General features: G+C 42.4%; 2 protein-coding genes across 5 annotated transcripts; one reads left to right on the top strand and one right to left on the bottom strand.

Annotated features, from left to right (window-relative positions):
- Window positions 1-8: 8 nt before the first annotated feature.
- Window positions 9-10,109, bottom strand: tmco3 (transmembrane and coiled-coil domains 3). Of its 2 annotated transcripts, none has more exons than XM_047339316.1 (16): window positions 9,966-10,109; window positions 8,561-8,713; window positions 7,561-7,709; window positions 6,395-6,708; window positions 5,505-5,672; window positions 4,850-5,029; window positions 4,411-4,611; window positions 4,151-4,279; window positions 3,968-4,060; window positions 3,291-3,477; window positions 2,897-3,014; window positions 2,548-2,743; window positions 2,313-2,463; window positions 2,122-2,201; window positions 1,871-2,020; window positions 9-1,504 (listed from the first exon to the last, which is right to left on the bottom strand). In XM_047339316.1, the coding sequence occupies exons 4-16, from the start codon at window positions 6,650-6,652 to the stop codon at window positions 1,391-1,393; spliced, it is 2,025 nt and encodes a 674-aa protein (XP_047195272.1). In that variant the 5' UTR covers window positions 6,653-6,708; window positions 7,561-7,709; window positions 8,561-8,713; window positions 9,966-10,109; the 3' UTR covers window positions 9-1,390. The 2 variants fall into 2 exon arrangements, with proteins under 2 accessions (XP_047195272.1, XP_035038392.2); XM_035182501.2 differs by having other exon boundaries at window positions 8,669-8,713.
- dcun1d2b (DCN1, defective in cullin neddylation 1, domain containing 2b) lies at window positions 8,817-16,125 on the top strand. 3 transcript variants are annotated; one of them, XM_035183154.2, is made up of 7 exons: window positions 8,817-8,949; window positions 10,848-11,064; window positions 11,158-11,326; window positions 11,618-11,748; window positions 11,862-11,944; window positions 12,267-12,363; window positions 13,382-16,125. In XM_035183154.2, exons 2-7 carry the CDS (start codon window positions 10,890-10,892, stop codon window positions 13,459-13,461), a joined length of 735 nt encoding a protein of 244 aa, XP_035039045.1. In that variant the 5' UTR covers window positions 8,817-8,949; window positions 10,848-10,889; the 3' UTR covers window positions 13,462-16,125. The 3 variants fall into 3 exon arrangements, with proteins under 3 accessions (XP_035039045.1, XP_035038965.1, XP_035039133.1); XM_035183074.2 differs by lacking the exon at window positions 8,817-8,949 and adding an exon at window positions 9,569-9,732; XM_035183242.2 differs by lacking the exon at window positions 8,817-8,949 and adding an exon at window positions 10,118-10,262.
- The last annotated feature ends 133 nt before the right edge of the window (window positions 16,126-16,258 follow it).

The following is a 16,258-nucleotide window of genomic DNA, read 5'->3' as shown; positions in this document are numbered from 1 at the left end:
GAACAGAACAGAGTAGTAAATATTTTGTTCCTATTTATTAATAAATAAATGACTTCATTTCAATAATTTAAAAAATACATGAACATTTTGATTGCAACATGTCTTTGTGCCCAGGAGCGTTAATCCAGCGCACACACACGTAAACTCAAATACCCTCAATGTAAATCTAATGCAGGAAAATATCAGAAAACATTCAATTATAACATGTGGTAGTGTTACACACATTAACATTGCACATTATGAATCGTAAGACAAGGACATGTACAGTGTGAGATGCAGCACAGCGGAGCTCTCTCACAGTGAGATGACGCCCCCTACAGTCTTTCCTCTGCTCCTGCAGAGGAGTGATGAGCTAGCTCATTCGTTTTGACATTCAGTGGTAACCAGTGCAGGATGTCTCCTTAAACGCAAATGAATAAATTCACATGACATTTAAATCATTCTGTGAGGTACTGCCTAAATTCAGATTACTTGATTAACATTCATTCCTTTAATACTGATGCGACAGGTACCATGATTTTCAACGAGACATTAGAGATATGTAAAAAGAGTTACTGCAGATTTTAGGTATCACACCTGGATGGACAGACATAGAATCAGGATTAAACAACATGTATCCTCTATTAAATACAGCAGAGAGAAGGTGTGCACTTCAATCAGAATCTGCCATTCATAATAAACTCAATTTGAATAACGTCAGCTGTAATGTCAACTAAAGGAAAGATGGAGGACGTCTTAAATCATCCTATCAAGGAAATGTAGCAACACATAAAAAGAAAAACACCATATAGAGTTGAAACCTCAGATTTGGTCCATGTGTTTGCTACAAGTGAAGAGATGCAAACGTGAGGTTCAAAGTGGAAACATGAATGAGGTGCACATTTTTAAGAGAAAGTGCATTAAAAGCATCAGAACTGGAGGGATATCCAGTTCTTTGTGCTTCTCTACTAAACATGTAAATCAGCTGTGCTTCCCAATCAGGAGTTTTCTATGCCACAGATTCTGTCCAGGCTTCAGGGTTGTTGACTGAAGAGTGAAGGGCTTCATTAATATAACCTAAAACTACATGTTATGTGTTTTACATAAGACCTTATACAATAATCTCATCGCTATTGTACCTAGTGTACATGCTTGAAGAGGATGTCCTTCATAACAATGCCAGAATGGAGCTGATGAAGATCCTCGCCCTGCATGAAGAGGGTTGATTCTGCTGAATTGAGAAAGAGAAACATTTGGTCCAACAGTCTGCGTCATATCCGTGTGTGCATTAACATGAGAGAGTTCCTGAATGGACAAATAAGACTTGACTTCTGCTCCTCGTGACGCTGCTGCCGGCTGAGTAACAGTCAGTGCACACAGGGGCCGCTGGGGCCCTGAGGTCGCTCTCTGTTCATGGGACTGTTTTGTGCTCGACCCGGGGAACCCATCTGTGTGTGGTTACTCTCCACAACACCGGAGCCAGCAGCAAACTGAGAGTGGTGACACTGAGAATCAGCAGGTACACCTGAGCGGAGGGAGACACATTAAAACACAGGAAAACTGCAACCTATACATGACACCACCCCCTCCCATTGATCCTCTCATCAAAGTTACGCAGGTCCTCTCTACGGAGGCCGCCATGTTTTTTACAGTAGCCCAGACTGGACAAACTAAACACCTTTTGAGTTTTAATGACTGAAGGCTACCACAAGTTCTCTTCCATGTTTGGAAGGGGAGGGTGAGTTGAGGGGTGTTCAGCTGCAACATGAAACTTCACCACTATATGTCACTAAATTCTACACACTGAACCTTTAAAATTCAAATAGTTACATATAAATGTGCACTGGGAGAAAATAACTTTCAAAACTTTAAAAAAAAAGTCATAACTGACCTCTCTGGAGATGATGCCAGCTCGACGTGCACGGCTGCTCAGGACGAAGGAGAATTCGCTGACCTGCGCGAGTCCGGCTGAGACGATCCATCGAATGTGTCGAGAGCCCGGAGGTAGGATCACTGAGAGCACCAGCACAGCCATGAAAAACTGGAAGGACATGAGGGGTAAAGGAGAAACGGGAAGGAGTGAGAGTGTGTCATGGTGCACTCTGGGAAATGAAAGGAGCAAAAGCGACAAACAAGTGGTACCTTCATAATGACGAGAGTGAATGTAAGCACCAGCAGGATGGTGAGCTCATACAGCACGAATGTCGGGAACACGTGGAGACCTGCAGCGTCACAAAAACACACACAGTGAGCCAGTTTCACTGTAAATGCTGCAAAAGTCGAACACGCTAATAAAAGTAAGATCAGTCATAGATGGTCATGTTGGTTCTGACCAATAGAGGCAAAGAAGATGATAACGAGGAAATCCCTGATTGGCTCGATGCATCCCGTGACCTCTGTGGTGACCATGTGACCCTGTGTGGACAGCAAAGCTCCAGCCAGGAAACAGCCCAGCTCCATAGAAATGTCAAGATACTCTGTTACCTAGGGAACCCGTGAGGAGGAGAGAAAAACTAAAATCAGACGTTTGTAGAAAGGAATTCAGGACATCTGAAGAAAAGATCATACCGTCAGCATGAAAAAGACAAACGCTGCCATCCCAAGCACCAGGATCTCCTTGTTGCCTTTGCTCTCAGCGTGCAGTTTCTTGTAATAAGGACCAATCACAAATTTCTTGAGAAGCAAACACAGCAGCAGCACGGCAGCCAGGGACACCAGGACCTGGAGCAGGAGGTACAGCACGCGGAGGCTTTCAAACAGGAGGCTGTGGTGCAGAGCAGAAGTAACAATGGGTTTACAAAGCTGTGTGTGTGTCCGTGCATGTGTGTGTGTCCGTGCGTGTGTGTGTGTCCGTGTGCGTGCGTGCGTGCGATTAGAGGGGAGATGACACAAGCAAGAGCAAAAAAAGCTAACTGACCTGTCCATGTCTCCACTCTGTGCCTGGATCAGAGTCGGCATGACAGCGATGAAGAGGCCGAGCTGAACATCCTGCATCACCAACATCCCAAGAAGAACACTGCTGTAGTCCGAGTCACCTGTCTCACACACACACACACACACACACACACACTTGGTCATTCTTGGGGACAATATATAGACTTAACATATCATTTCCAACCCTTAAAGCTCATTTATGCTCAATGTTAGATATGCAAATGAGCCAAATGAGGTTGAGCCAAGTGAGGTAAGTCAATTTTCTTACCACAGGAAGCAGTTCACTGTTTACCTTTACGTAATTTAAGGTTATCCACTAGACTTTAAATGCTTTCATTTCAATTAAAACTGTTTGATTCATAGTGTCTGTTGATTACCTTCTTTGTCCACTCTGCTCCCTCCTGCGAGGAAGCGGGACACGAGTGGAGTGCTGGACAGGGACAGACAGGTGGAGATGAAGACCGTCTGTGTGGGTCGAATATTCAAGACTTGTCCCCACAACAAACCAGCCCCCACCATCAGCAGACTCAGGTAGCACGACCCCTGAACTGACGTCTTCCATACCTACACGCACACACACACACACACAGTTGAAAATCTGAAAATCCACTTTATGGAAGTAATTTACTAAAAGCAGGTATATATACTTAAAAGTATGAAAACTCAAACAGAATAAAAAAGGTCATAAACCAAAACATTCAGGGCCATTTAAGTATTTTGATGAGAAGGTTTTTTTTCCTCCACTTTATTAGTTAACGATTTCCATATCTACCACTTTACAAGGAAAGTAACTTGCAAAGTATGAAGAAAGAGAAGCAGGAGATACTGAAGAAAGAAATAGAAGTCGACATGTATCAAATTAAAATACAAGTCAAATGCCAAACAGGCAACCTACTTAAACCACAAAATGTTGAGGGTGAAATTCAAAATCTAATTCAATGAAAACAAGACCCCCAGAATAAAAGAGACAGAAAAACGACATTTCTTTGCATTTTCCTATCTCTTTAAAAAATTTGGTGTCTATTTAAATAACATGTAAATCCCTTTTGTTTACCTTTCGAAGGCGCTCAGGTGAGAACTCCAGTCCCACCACAAAGAGAGTGAAGAACACACCCAGCTCCCCAAGAGTCTCCACCTGCACCATCGACTGGAACAGAGAGTGAGACAATGACATCATCAACTAACCCAAGAGTAACTTTAGACTGGTCTCATATTCAGACACTCCAGTCACACACACCTTGATGCTGTTGAGGCCAGAAGGACCCAGCAGGACCCCACAGATGACGTATCCAAACATTGGAGGCAGACCGACTAAAGAGCAAATCCAGCCGCAAGGTAAGGACAACATCACCACTGTCATCAAGTCCTGCACAAACACATAGCAACAAAAAGGTTTAATAGTATTAAAGAGGTAGAATCTGTCTTGCTCTAACCATTATTAAATAATAAATCACAAGTTTCCTCACCTATAGCCTGGATGGAATAGGAGTAACTGACCTTGATGAAGTGGTGGTCAACTCTCGGCATCGTGGAGTCTCGTGGTTTAGTCAGAACGTACTGATTGTTCTGCGAGTCGATGAGCATGCTCAGTCCCAGGTCATCCTCCACTTCCTTATGCCTGGACTTGTTTTTCCTCTTCCCTCCGTTCTCCTCATCTTCCTCCACTCTCAGCACTGCCTCTACGTTCACTCCTTTCATCTAGACACAAAAACCAGAGTAAGAAAGGACACAATCGGATGCTTTGTTGATAACATGTGTGTTGAACTGCCAGCTGAATAGTTCTTACACTTGAACTTGGACAAACACTACTTTTATTGTGGGATATATAAAAGCTGTGACCAACTCTGTATCCTTTTTGTGCTGATTCTAGCATCCTGACTATTTATTTTCCAGGCGTAATCTTGTTTGATGACTGTGAAAGGTTTTGCTTCCTGACCAGTTTGTTGTTGTCAAAGGCGTGCTCCTCGATCTCCTCCTCCAGTCGGTCTGCTGCCTTCCGGACATCCTCCAGGATTTCATCTAGCATGGACAGAGTCTTGTTCTGGGCCAAAGCGATCTTAACAGCCTCCTGCTGGTGCTTCTCTGCGGCCACCAGCTCCACATACTCCTGCTCCTCCTGAAGGGTGAAAAGAGAACAAGCTGACATTTAGCTGACAAACCAAGGAAACACAAACTGAAGACACACATAGGACATATAGCATACAATTATAGAGGATATTACTCTGCCCTTGATGCAGGGCTTAGGGATATAGTTTAAATTGGCATATATCAAAATATGACAAATGGATCCAAACATCACAGAAAATAACTAAAATCTAACTTTACTGACTAATTTTGATTATTTCATATGAATATATATATTCACACATATTTGATTTTACTTGCTCTCTCTGTTTTTTAACTAATATAAAGTCTCAGTAATATATAAAAAAATGTATTATCATTATTATTATGACGATATGAAAATATTTACAGGCATTTGACTGTTTTATATGAGAAAAAAACAAAACACTTAATTTACACTGACTGAATACAGTATGTACCAGTCTCCTGACAGTGCCCATGAAAACACTGTTGACCTCACCCCTCACCTTTATGGCCGCCTCCCTGAGGGCCTCCAGCCTCTGTCTGCTGCTCTCCTTCATGTTCACCACGTCCTTGTAGTCGCCCTGCAGCGCCCTCTGCAGGCTGTGCACCGCCTGGAACACCAGGTGCTCGCTCTCATTCAGCTCTTTCTGGAAAACCTCCAGAGTGTGAACCTGAATGCACATAGAGAGAAATACCAGTCAGTCAGCTGTAAAGTATGTGACATGCTCTTTTACTGGAGCCTCTGTATACAGTCTTTATTTTGGAGCAGTTGATAAGAGCAGTTTAGTCATTTAAAATAGTTCCAGGGAAGACTTTAAAACAGGTCATGACCCAGATCCATTTGATCTGGCTTTAAGTTTTTCTGTAGCAATTTAAGAAGGAGCTAACTTGCCTTGCATCCGCCCATTATCTAAACTGCAACTGAATTAATTAGTCAATTAATCAATTGACATCAAATGAATCAGTAACAATTCTGACCTCATCTATTTATCTTTACTGTCACTAATTGACTAGAATGCTTGTTCCAGGTTCTCCAGTGTGAGAATTTACAGTTTTTTCTCTGTTTGAATATTTGTAAGTGTAAAATCTTTTGGTTTTAATTGAATTGAATAATCTCAAAAATAGATCACTGGTAATACATAATGAAATTAAACATTAACGTGACTCTAACCTCCTCTTTGTGAACTGTCAGTATGAAATATGAACTTGTACTGGAGTGAGGTTTTTGTGTCAATAACACAAACAAAGACACCACCCAGAGGAGCTGCCGACCTTATGTGTCACACATTATGTACTGCACAAGAGCAATGAGCTATACAAAGAAATATACAGACACTAACTGATCTAAACAAAGGCCCTTTCCTGCATCTGGTCTTTATTCTCAGTCTGTTACCTGGAAGTGCCTCTCGGACTCCGACAGCGCCAGGTCTCTTCCAACAGCATTGGCAGCGGCAGCCAGCTTCTTGACAACCACATTCTTCTGACGCAGGAGACCCACCATGCGCTTGCAGTTGCTGGCCACCCAGCTGTGGCCCTGTTTGACCCCCTTGCTCCGGTAGAGGTGGATGGCATTCTTGGCCACCTGGTCCCTCTGCAGCACAACGGCTGCACTTGCCAGGCCAAGGCACAGCAGCCAATATACAACCTGCATCCAAACCTCTGCTGCTGCCTTCCCCAGAGTGTGGAGAGTGATCAAGAGGAAGAGACCTGGGGGGTGGATAAGACAGAGCAAGACAAATTACAGTCTGAAGGGCATAGTGCTTACAATAATCAACAGACATTTCTAGAACTTCATTAAGTAGAGCACATTCCTCCACCAAGCCCCAATAGTCCCCTTAAATTTAATCAAGCTGGACCAAGTTTCACACATTCATAGATATCAGTCCCCTGGACATGTCTGTTCTTTTTTTAAATCAAGATCCATTAAGTATTTTCTGACAAAACACCACCCCCTGATCCTGATCCAAAACAAAATTGAATAGGGTCTTGTACGACCAGTACCACATACTTCCACCAAGTTTCGTGGTAATTCATTAGGTAGTTTTTTGTGTAATCTTGCTAACAAACAAAACCAACAATCAAGCTGACAGGGGTGAAAAAGTACAAATGTAGGGAACACAGTAAATTCCCTTCGTACCCTTTAAAGCACAGATAGTAACTTTTTCCTTTTCATGTTAGACAAAAGGCTTCATGTAGAAAATCTCTTTTATCTGGGCCACTTTGTGCTTTTGCTTTTGTGAGACATTTCCAGAGAGGCTTTAGTCTTTGGGCTGGGTGTGGTTACTGTTGAACAGCTTAAACAACAGCTGTGGACACACGCCTGTGGCCTGTGCTGTGAGTGGCTAACAGCACCTTGTAGAGCTGTGGTGGGGCCACTTCACTTGACTCTGCACATCACGTGTCGAAATTCCTGTCGTACTCGATGCTCCATTTCTTCCCATGCTTGGAATTCAAAGGTCTAAAGAGCTGTGCCGATTAACGAAGCTGCTTCCTCACGCCATGTGTTTGGTTACACATGAATCTTTTGAGTACAACAAATATATGTAGTGAACTTATTACCAAGCTGGTCTGGACCTTTGTGAGCATGAGTCCCGCTGAGTGATGATGATGTTAACTTTCCAAACTCCTCCTCTGTCCGTCTCCCTGGATGGCAGCCACTCTGCTACTGTTGCTGGAAATCAATAGCACCTCTGTTTGGGATCTGGCTACTGAAAAGAGCAAGCACACAGACACACACACACACACAGAAACAGACACATAGAGAGAAATGACCTCAGTTCCTTCAATTTTAAAATGTTTTAAATTGTATAAAATCATATTTCAACCTATTAGATTCGAGGGCAGACACACTTACAACATCTTTTCACCTTTAACAAAACTGCTGTATGAGCCCAAACATCTGCTCCAGTAAAAATACAAGTAAGAATACGAGATAATGAAAACACCCCATTAAAAGGTAAACATCCTGCATCCTGAGTTTACTCAAGTGGAAATTCAGGAAGTTACAACATGTGGTGTCACAGCTAATATTACACTGTGTGTGTAAGATGTGCTTTAAATCATGTTAGTTTGTGGGTGGTGTTTCATTCACTGTTGGGTGATTTGATCAATTACAAAGCTGATTTAAAACATCCTAAATTTAATTGCTCACTATTTTGATCATTGAATCTTAATCATTTAGACATTTTATTAAGTCATGCACAAACATGTCAACAACATAAATATCACTGCACTTTGGACTGTCAAGGATGTTATTTCTATTTTCTGGTATTTTATAGACTAGATGGTTAATAATTTGTTTAAGTAATCAGCAGATTAATCTTTAATGACATAATTGTTGGTTGTTGTACTGGTCAAAAGTGTAATATTTGTCTGAAATATGGTGGAGTGCAAGTTTAAAATGCAAATAACAACAATGACAACAATCAAGTAAAACCGTCATGTAATGGGTTTTCTTCCACAAACCTTTGCATGCACACATTTGTATAAACATAAGCAGACCTTTCAAATTGAGAGTGCAATCAAAACACAAACACACACACACACACACCGGACATACCCGGAAATCACTCGCGATCTCAATCACAGATCCCTGATTTCCCTCCACGGATCGAAAATCAATGTCTGACAGATGAGTAAAAGTTCCCGAGGAGGAGGCTGGAGCTACCTGAGAGATCCGCGCTGTGTCCCGGCTCCTCGCTCCGCTCCAGGACTGAGGAAGAGGCAGAAAGAAAGAGAAGAAGAAGAGGAGAACAATCATGTCGCTGTGCCTCGGTGACTCCCCTCCTCCTCCTCCTCTGCCACATAACTGCTGCTGAAGTCGATGCAGGCGTTCACCGGTTCACTCCGGTGACTCAACTCCCGTGTTTACTCCGGGTACCAGCGCTAGCAGCAGCAGCGGCGGCAGCAGCAGCAGCAGCGGGGGAGGCTAACGACACCAGCGCCCAGGTGAGCTAACACTTCTCCCGGGGGGGACTACGACTGTGTCACCGCTGAAACGAGCGTCCCGGAGCTCAGCCCGTGTGTTGTGAAGGCGAAGCGAAGTTAGTGGTGGTTTCGCTCCGGGCTGTCACACACTCTGACATTATAACACAACCCAGCAGCTGCTAGCATAACTTCGGGAGCTAACGTTAGCACGGAGGGCACCCAGCTCCTCACAGAGTCGCGTCACCACCACCATCATCATCATCATCATCACAAACCCTGGTTTCTTCATGGGATCCGTGCATGTAATTTAGATCCGTGCACAGATGACTTCCTAATGTTTATCAGGTTTGATATTGGGAGTTGTAGTTTTCAGGTGTCGGGTGTGTGGGCAGTTAATGGCAGCTGTCATCGGGTTCATTTGACTGGAACACGTCCGATCACTTGTTACACATCAGGTGGTTTATTTTTTTTAACACAACATCGTTGTTTAAACTAGTTTAACAGAGTTTACTGGGTCAAACTTACATAAAATCTGTGCTAGTTATACTCGAGCTTTTTAATCATATTTATCCTCCAATCATAGGCGGGTTGATCACTATTAAACTAAGCATTTTGCCGAAAGTGTTTACTACAAATGCAGAAAGCTAAAGTTAGATCTTTAACACTGGGCCTGTGAGCTCGCAGCGTCGCACAACTACATTTCCCATGAGCACCGGCGCCGCAACAGTAGCGCATTTCATTTCGCGCATGCGCACCGGCGGTAATTGGATATCAACTTGGGCAAAAACAGCGGGTGATAAAATGGTAGGTGATCTTTAATAAAACAATCACACACCGGTTCTGTGGCCCCGTTAAAACTGGTGTGAACAGCAGCGGGGGGCCGCCACGCAACGTCACGGGGGGGGACACGCCGGACGCGCGGGATCCGAGTGTCCTCAGCCCAGTGTCGCAGTGTCAGGGCTGATGTGTTGTCGGTGCTGTGGAGGGGCAGAGATGTGGAAGGTCAGTTGTTGGTATTTTGAGAGAGCAGCACGTACCTTTCCCTTTATGGTAGCTGGAGCCCCGGGGTCAGAGAGAGAGAGAGAGAGAGAGAGGGAGGGAGAGGGGCTGCAGGATCACACGTCCCCCTCCGCCCCCTCACTCCTCATAGGGAAACTGGGTCGCCAAGCACTGGCCTGTCACCGGTCACCGCTGTCCGATCCCCGGGTGGATCAGATCCGCTGCATCTGCGAAAACACGTGCAAACCCTCCCGATCAGCGTCCGGATCACATGAACCGCGACGAGGTGTCAGGGTTTCCCTCGATGCACTTCCACTAATCCACACGCTGTTGCGGTCAGAATGAGTCTTACTTCTTCATTCACAACTCCAGCCGTCATGACACGTGTTACACAACATCCAGCTATTATTAGTGTGTATTTCTGCGGAGCGAGTTTGCAGTCAGTCAGGAGAGTTAAATTAAAATCTCTCCCTCTCTTATTCAAATGCATCAGGAAGTTGAGGCTGTTTGTGTGAATATTGATGTGCAGCCTCAGCTCCACGTGCACATCTCTGCACCCCGTGTTTTCATATTACTTGTCCTCGGGACCCTTGACCTGATGGGGCCCCATTGTCATCTGTGATAAACCATTCATTTTTATGGTACTTTTATTTATGTGCAAATTGTTTACTAATATGCTCAACTTAAGCAAAAAAAAGTTGACGTCTATGTCAAAATCTGACAGTACTTTAAATAACGTTGCAGTTCATATTGTGCTTTTATGATGACTTAAACAAATGATCAAACCCAATGCAGATAATATTCCAGTGCAGGAACTTTGATAGGTTTAGAGTTTGTGTTAGTGTCTCCTTAATAGGAGCCCACAGCTTTGTCCTATAACATGTTACTCCAACCCCCGTATTTACCGTCTTCCTTTACAGCACAAGTTGAAGTCATCGCAGAAGGACAAGGTTCGGCAGTTCATGTCTTTCACACAGGCTGGGGAGAGGACAGCCGTGTACTGCCTGACGCAGAATGACTGGAAACTAGAAGTCGCCACAGACAACTACTTCCAAAACCCAGACCTCTACTACAAAGAATCCATGAAAACCTTGGTGGACCGCAAGAGGCTGGAGCAGCTCTACAACCGATACAAAGGCAAGTGTTTAAGATCCTAACGTTAACGTCGGACAGTTTTGCTTTGTCGCGTCTGTTGCACTTGTGCATTGTTTTGCCCTCTCTTCCTTTCAGACCCCCAGGATGAGAATAAGATAGGCATCGATGGGATCCAGCAGTTCTGCGACGACCTGATCCTGGACCCAGCTAGCATGAGTATACTTGTGGTGGCGTGGAAGTTCAGGGCGGCCACGCAGTGCGAGTTCAGCAGGAAAGAGTTTGTGGACGGCATGTCGGATTTAGGGTGAGCAACACGGATACTGAAACCTACAATAATTAGGGATGCTACTGCATTCTTTATATAGCAGTAGTTAAGAAAAACACATTAATGACAGTGTTTATTAAGGAGTGTTACTGTGCTGTTTGTTTCTACGAGTAAAATATATTGGATCTTAAACTGAATTTGTTAGATATGAACTTAAATGGTCACAAACCTCAGATTTCATTGGCTCATTTCATGTGTACACATCTCTAATTCTCCCTATGAGAAGATTTTAGTTTTTTTTATCGTCTGCTTGTCCTCATTGTCCCCCAGCTGTGACAGTCCTGAAAAACTCAAGTCGATCCTTCCCAGACTGGAGCAGGAGCTGAAAGACACAGCAAAGTTCAAAGACTTCTACCAGTTTACCTTCAGTTTTGCCAAGAACCCCGGCCAGAAAGGTTTAGGTAAAACTGTTTGATAGATTTTTCCACCCACAAATATCCTGCTGTTTTCAAAAGTTCACCTGTGTCTTAATCTAAATGACAACATATCTAATCTGAAGAACTTTCTACCGTAGACCTGGAGATGGCTGTGGCTTATTGGAATCTAGTTCTCACAGATCGCTTTAAGTTCTTGGATCTCTGGAACCGGTTCCTGATGGTGAGTGTTGTCACATATGCAATGAGGTTTAGTTTTTTTACTCTTTTATAGTTATTTAAATTGTGTGTCTCTTAGTTAGCATGTTATTTGAAGTTTATGACTAGATTCATACAGTTCTATTTAGACATATGTTACTTCCACCTCATTTACAACACATAAAGGATCAGAAGTTTTAGAAAAAACTCAACATGCAGACAACCCCAGCTCCAAAATGACCAACATCAGTCTGGCGATGTCAACAACAATATTAAAGTTATTATAATTTTCACAAAGTTAATATGTATTATAATGTTAGACTTGCCTGTTACTGTGCTGCATTCAGGAGCATCACAAGCGGTCGATACCCAAGGACACATGGAACCTCCTCCTGGACTTTGGCAATATGATTGCAGACGACATGTCAAACTATGACGAGGAAGGTGAGTTTATTAAAGACTGTTGAAGTGATATTAAATTCACTCGGCTGGATTTACTTTGTTTCACATATGTCTGAGCAAATTCCCAAGTGGATGTGATCAAATCAAATGTTCTGTAGTAAAATACCTCACTCAGTCTGTCATGACGAAACAGTAACATACTTCTGTATTAACATAAAAGAATACAATTTCCACTGGGGAAACACAAGACCACTAAACTGTCATGTTATCGTCCACCTGATCAATCATTCAAAGATGATACAGTAAAAGACAGTGCTCTTTGTAGTCAAGAAATACATTTTGAGTTTAAAGGGTTACATTTAGTTTTTATTTAATATAATATCAATATTGTTAGAGTATCAGGCCTCTACCAAGAAAATTAAAGGTCACTAGATTACATAACTTTATTTAAATAAAGATAATAACACTTATGATTTAATTTATATGCTTTTAACTTGTTTTTCATGTTCGTTGAACGTCTGACATCTTTGTGTCCCCTCCACTTCTGAAACCAAACTTAGATCCACAGAGGATCAACTTCAGGCCTGCAGGGGCACTGGCATGTGTACACTGCTTTGATAAATGCAGTCCTGCAGGGATTACTCTAAAACCTGAAAACAAGCTCGAAGTCGATGGGTTTTTTAAATACATCAGTGAATACCCTGCTCGTTAAATCATTGCACCAAACTCACAAACCAATGAACCCACTGGTCTGTCTTTGCAGCCTTGTTTTGTTTATACTCACACTTTTCCAAACTATTACTTACTTTGTAAACGGATGTACCTTTGCGAAAGAAATACGTGCAGCATCCTAAATTACATTCGATTTTTAATGTTTACAATTGTGTTTAGGTTCATTTGTGAAGACTATTGAACGAAACACAATTTTTTGTTTGAGATTTTCTTCCTGAAACAATCTTGCTGGCTTATTGTGGAGGGAAACAAGCTAATAACCCCAGCATCCTGTAAAGTCATTGTATTAGATTGCATCTAGAATTAATATCCTGTCTCCTCTCCTCAGGGGCATGGCCCGTCCTCATAGATGACTTTGTGGAGTTTGCTCGGCCGATCGTGACGGGGATTAAACGCAACTTGACATAATGTTTGTCCCGGCTTCATGCAGCGGATGGAGTTTGTGTTTCTTCCAGTTTTTCTTTTTCTTTGACTGAGAATTTTTATACAAATGAGCCAAAAAGACACTTAAACTTCTCAATAAGCTCGTCCGCGGCTTGTTGTTAAGATTGTTCTTCCAAACTGCAGATGATGCCTTGGGTGAGGAGTGACCTGGAAAGGAGGGAAATCAACATGAGATGAATGCTGACAAGGACAGACTATATTTGCAATATGCATATAATGGGTACCCAAAAACTCGACACTTGAGGGTAAATCACAGATGGGTGCGGCTTTGAACTGCTGCTGTGGACATGGCTCACTTACCTCCACCCTCGGCACAGGGAGGAGTGGCAGTCAAAGTGAGCGTCCAGCACATGCAGAGGATTCAGTTGAAGATGCAGTAGCAGGACGTGGCTTCTCACCTTGTAAATTTCGAATGGAACGGTGTGTTTTAAATCTGCATGTTTTCGTCGGCTCGTGTGAAGCTGTGCCGTGAACGCTAAGGAGGGAGAAAGTAATCTACATTATTTTTACGGAGATTGTGAATGTGTAGACCTCTATCAATCACATTGCGAGTAGAGAAAGTGTGTGTGTGTGTGTGTGTGTGTGTGTGTGTGTGTGTGTGTGTGTGTGTGTGTGTGTGTGTGTGTGTGTGTGTGTGTGTGTGTGTGTGTGTGTGTGTGTGTGTGTGTGTGTGTGTGTTTGGGGCAGGGAGTTAAACATATTGCCTCTTTTACAATACATTGCGAAATATTTTGATTTGTTTTAATTAATATAAAGAGTTAAAGTGATGGTGAAAAGGTTCAGAAACACGTTTTGTACTCAGACGGAGGATTGGATGGAGCAGCATGCTTTTTGAGCTCAGCACCAGCAGAATCGCTCTTGTTACAGTTGTAACACACCGTTCTCACTGAAATAAGAATAGAAGAACAAAAGTCTGAGAAAACAGGTAATGACGTTTATAATCTTTTGAACATGAAAAGCATTTAGATTTAGATCCTCATTTTTTAACAATGCTGTTACATTACATTTGTTAGTGTTGGTTTCCTTTAGTTTTGCAGTTTGTAAACTGCTGTACACAAACATAAACTGACTGGCACATTGACTGTTTTATTATATTACTACAAACCAGGTAATAATGACTTGCCAACTCTGCAAACTGCACTGATTTACACTTTTTCTGTTGTTTTAGGATTTTTGTTTTTAGTGAGTTTACATGACAGTAGGTTTCATTTACACTTTAGACTTTTTAAAATCAAAATCCACATCCAAGATAAGTTTATTTTATTGGTTTGTTTACACAGTTTAAGGTTTTAGTCTTTATTAGCACTTGTAGGGCAGAAGTGGTATGTTAAAGCTCAGTAGAGCTACTGCAGAGACGAACGGAGTTTATAAAGCTGGACAGGGCATCTCCACTTCCACCCTCTGTATAGTCAGAATATCCAGGATGCAAACGCGGCTATCTTGTTGGAGCCAGTCTGCGCTCTAGGGATCGTGGTTTAGAGCTGTCAATCATGGCATTTCACCCCATTTTGATATGACTTTAACTTTTGTAGTTTGGTCCATATCCCATCCACTCACATGGAGAAAGCTGGGTTTATGACCTATACTGCAGCCAGCCACCAGGAGGTGATCGAGACACGTTGGCTTCACTTTTGGCAGCAGTCATTCATCCATCTTTTTAAAATATATATATATATATATATATATGATAAAAAACATGCCACTTTAAGAACACTGCTTGTTCTGCCATCTATGGGCGGCTGTGCATTATCATATTTCTCTGCGTTATAGCTAGATGGGGTCACATGATTTGACCTCTGAACCTTAGCGCTTAGTGCAGCAATGCTTCTCCTCCCATTTCAGTGTCATTATAAACACTAATCAACTCTGTATGTTAATTCCATCCACTCTCCGAGATACAGAGTGTTACAGAAGGTAAAGAGCTCAGGTACCAGTCGGCTCGCAGCAGGCGGCCTCCTGTACTAACAGAATTATTAACCCTACCCTATTAACCCTATGCTTTCTGTTCTAACTGGCGACGAGCCAAGTGTTGTCACCATGATCAAACCTTTGCCATGTGAGATATAGATGGATGAGTTCCCTCTCAACAGCCAACTGCAGGGGGAGATTATCACTTTTCAATTCTCATTATTATGTAGACCTGAGTCGCTGATAAACTACAGTGGTGTTCGTGAATGTAGCCTTCATGAAATTGAGTCAAATCAGGATGGAAGTTAATTATGATTTCTGTCCCAGATTGAATGTGGATGAGTGACAAAAGAAATCCTCTTCACGATAACGCAGAACAGACACGTGTGTTGCTTCAGTGAAATATGTTATAATCTGTCAGTACTGTTGAAATGTGTGTAAACCGATCACAGTCAGGACGACAGTGATGTGGTGTGAGAGCTAACAAAGAAAATGTGACATTCAGTATTCAGTGCTAATATGGTACATTACCGACGAGTTTATTTGTCAAATATGTGATCAACTGTTTTTAGTCATGCAAATCATTCTCATCAGAACAGTGTTATTTTTACCAGCAAGAAAACTGGTATGTCCTATTTACAGAATATTCTGTTTTGTCACAGAAACATACCTTACATTGTTTTCTTTCAGAAAATTGTCAATAAAGCATGTTGTTTTTAACACGTCTCATTCACTCCAACAAGTAGAGGTATAGTTCTGAAACAAGGTGACCTGCTGATTGGTTTAAGATATCAAATACAAATGTGTTGTCCTGGATGCGTTCATCTTTTCAGACCTGCTCCAGAATTAAATG

This window comes from Hippoglossus stenolepis, chromosome 1 (assembly GCF_022539355.2).
Source record: "Hippoglossus stenolepis isolate QCI-W04-F060 chromosome 1, HSTE1.2, whole genome shotgun sequence".
NCBI classification, from domain to species: domain Eukaryota; kingdom Metazoa; phylum Chordata; class Actinopteri; order Pleuronectiformes; family Pleuronectidae; genus Hippoglossus; species Hippoglossus stenolepis.
This window is presented reverse-complemented; position numbering and strand designations above follow the sequence as displayed.

What these genes read in the sequence shown, in the direction of transcription:
- tmco3 (XM_047339316.1), bottom strand. Translation starts at nt 6,652, where the DNA reads ATGCAGGTTGTATATTGGCTGCTGTGCCTTGGCCTGGCAAGTGCAGCC. An exon ending in TTGTCTTTTTCATGCTGACG is followed by an intron (nt 2,464 to 2,547) that starts GTATGATCTTTT and finishes CGGGTTCCCTAG; the next exon opens with GTAACAGAGTATCTTGACAT. An exon ending in TCACTCTCGTCATTATGAAG is followed by an intron (nt 2,021 to 2,121) that starts GTACCACTTGTT and finishes ATGTCCTTCCAG; the next exon opens with TTTTTCATGGCTGTGCTGGT.
- dcun1d2b (XM_035183074.2), top strand. Translation starts at nt 9,634, where the DNA reads ATGAGCACCGGCGCCGCAACAGTAGCGCATTTCATTTCGCGCATGCGC. An exon ending in GACGGCATGTCGGATTTAGG is followed by an intron (nt 11,327 to 11,617) that starts GTGAGCAACACG and finishes ATTGTCCCCCAG; the next exon opens with CTGTGACAGTCCTGAAAAAC. An exon ending in CCCCGGCCAGAAAGGTTTAG is followed by an intron (nt 11,749 to 11,861) that starts GTAAAACTGTTT and finishes TTTCTACCGTAG; the next exon opens with ACCTGGAGATGGCTGTGGCT.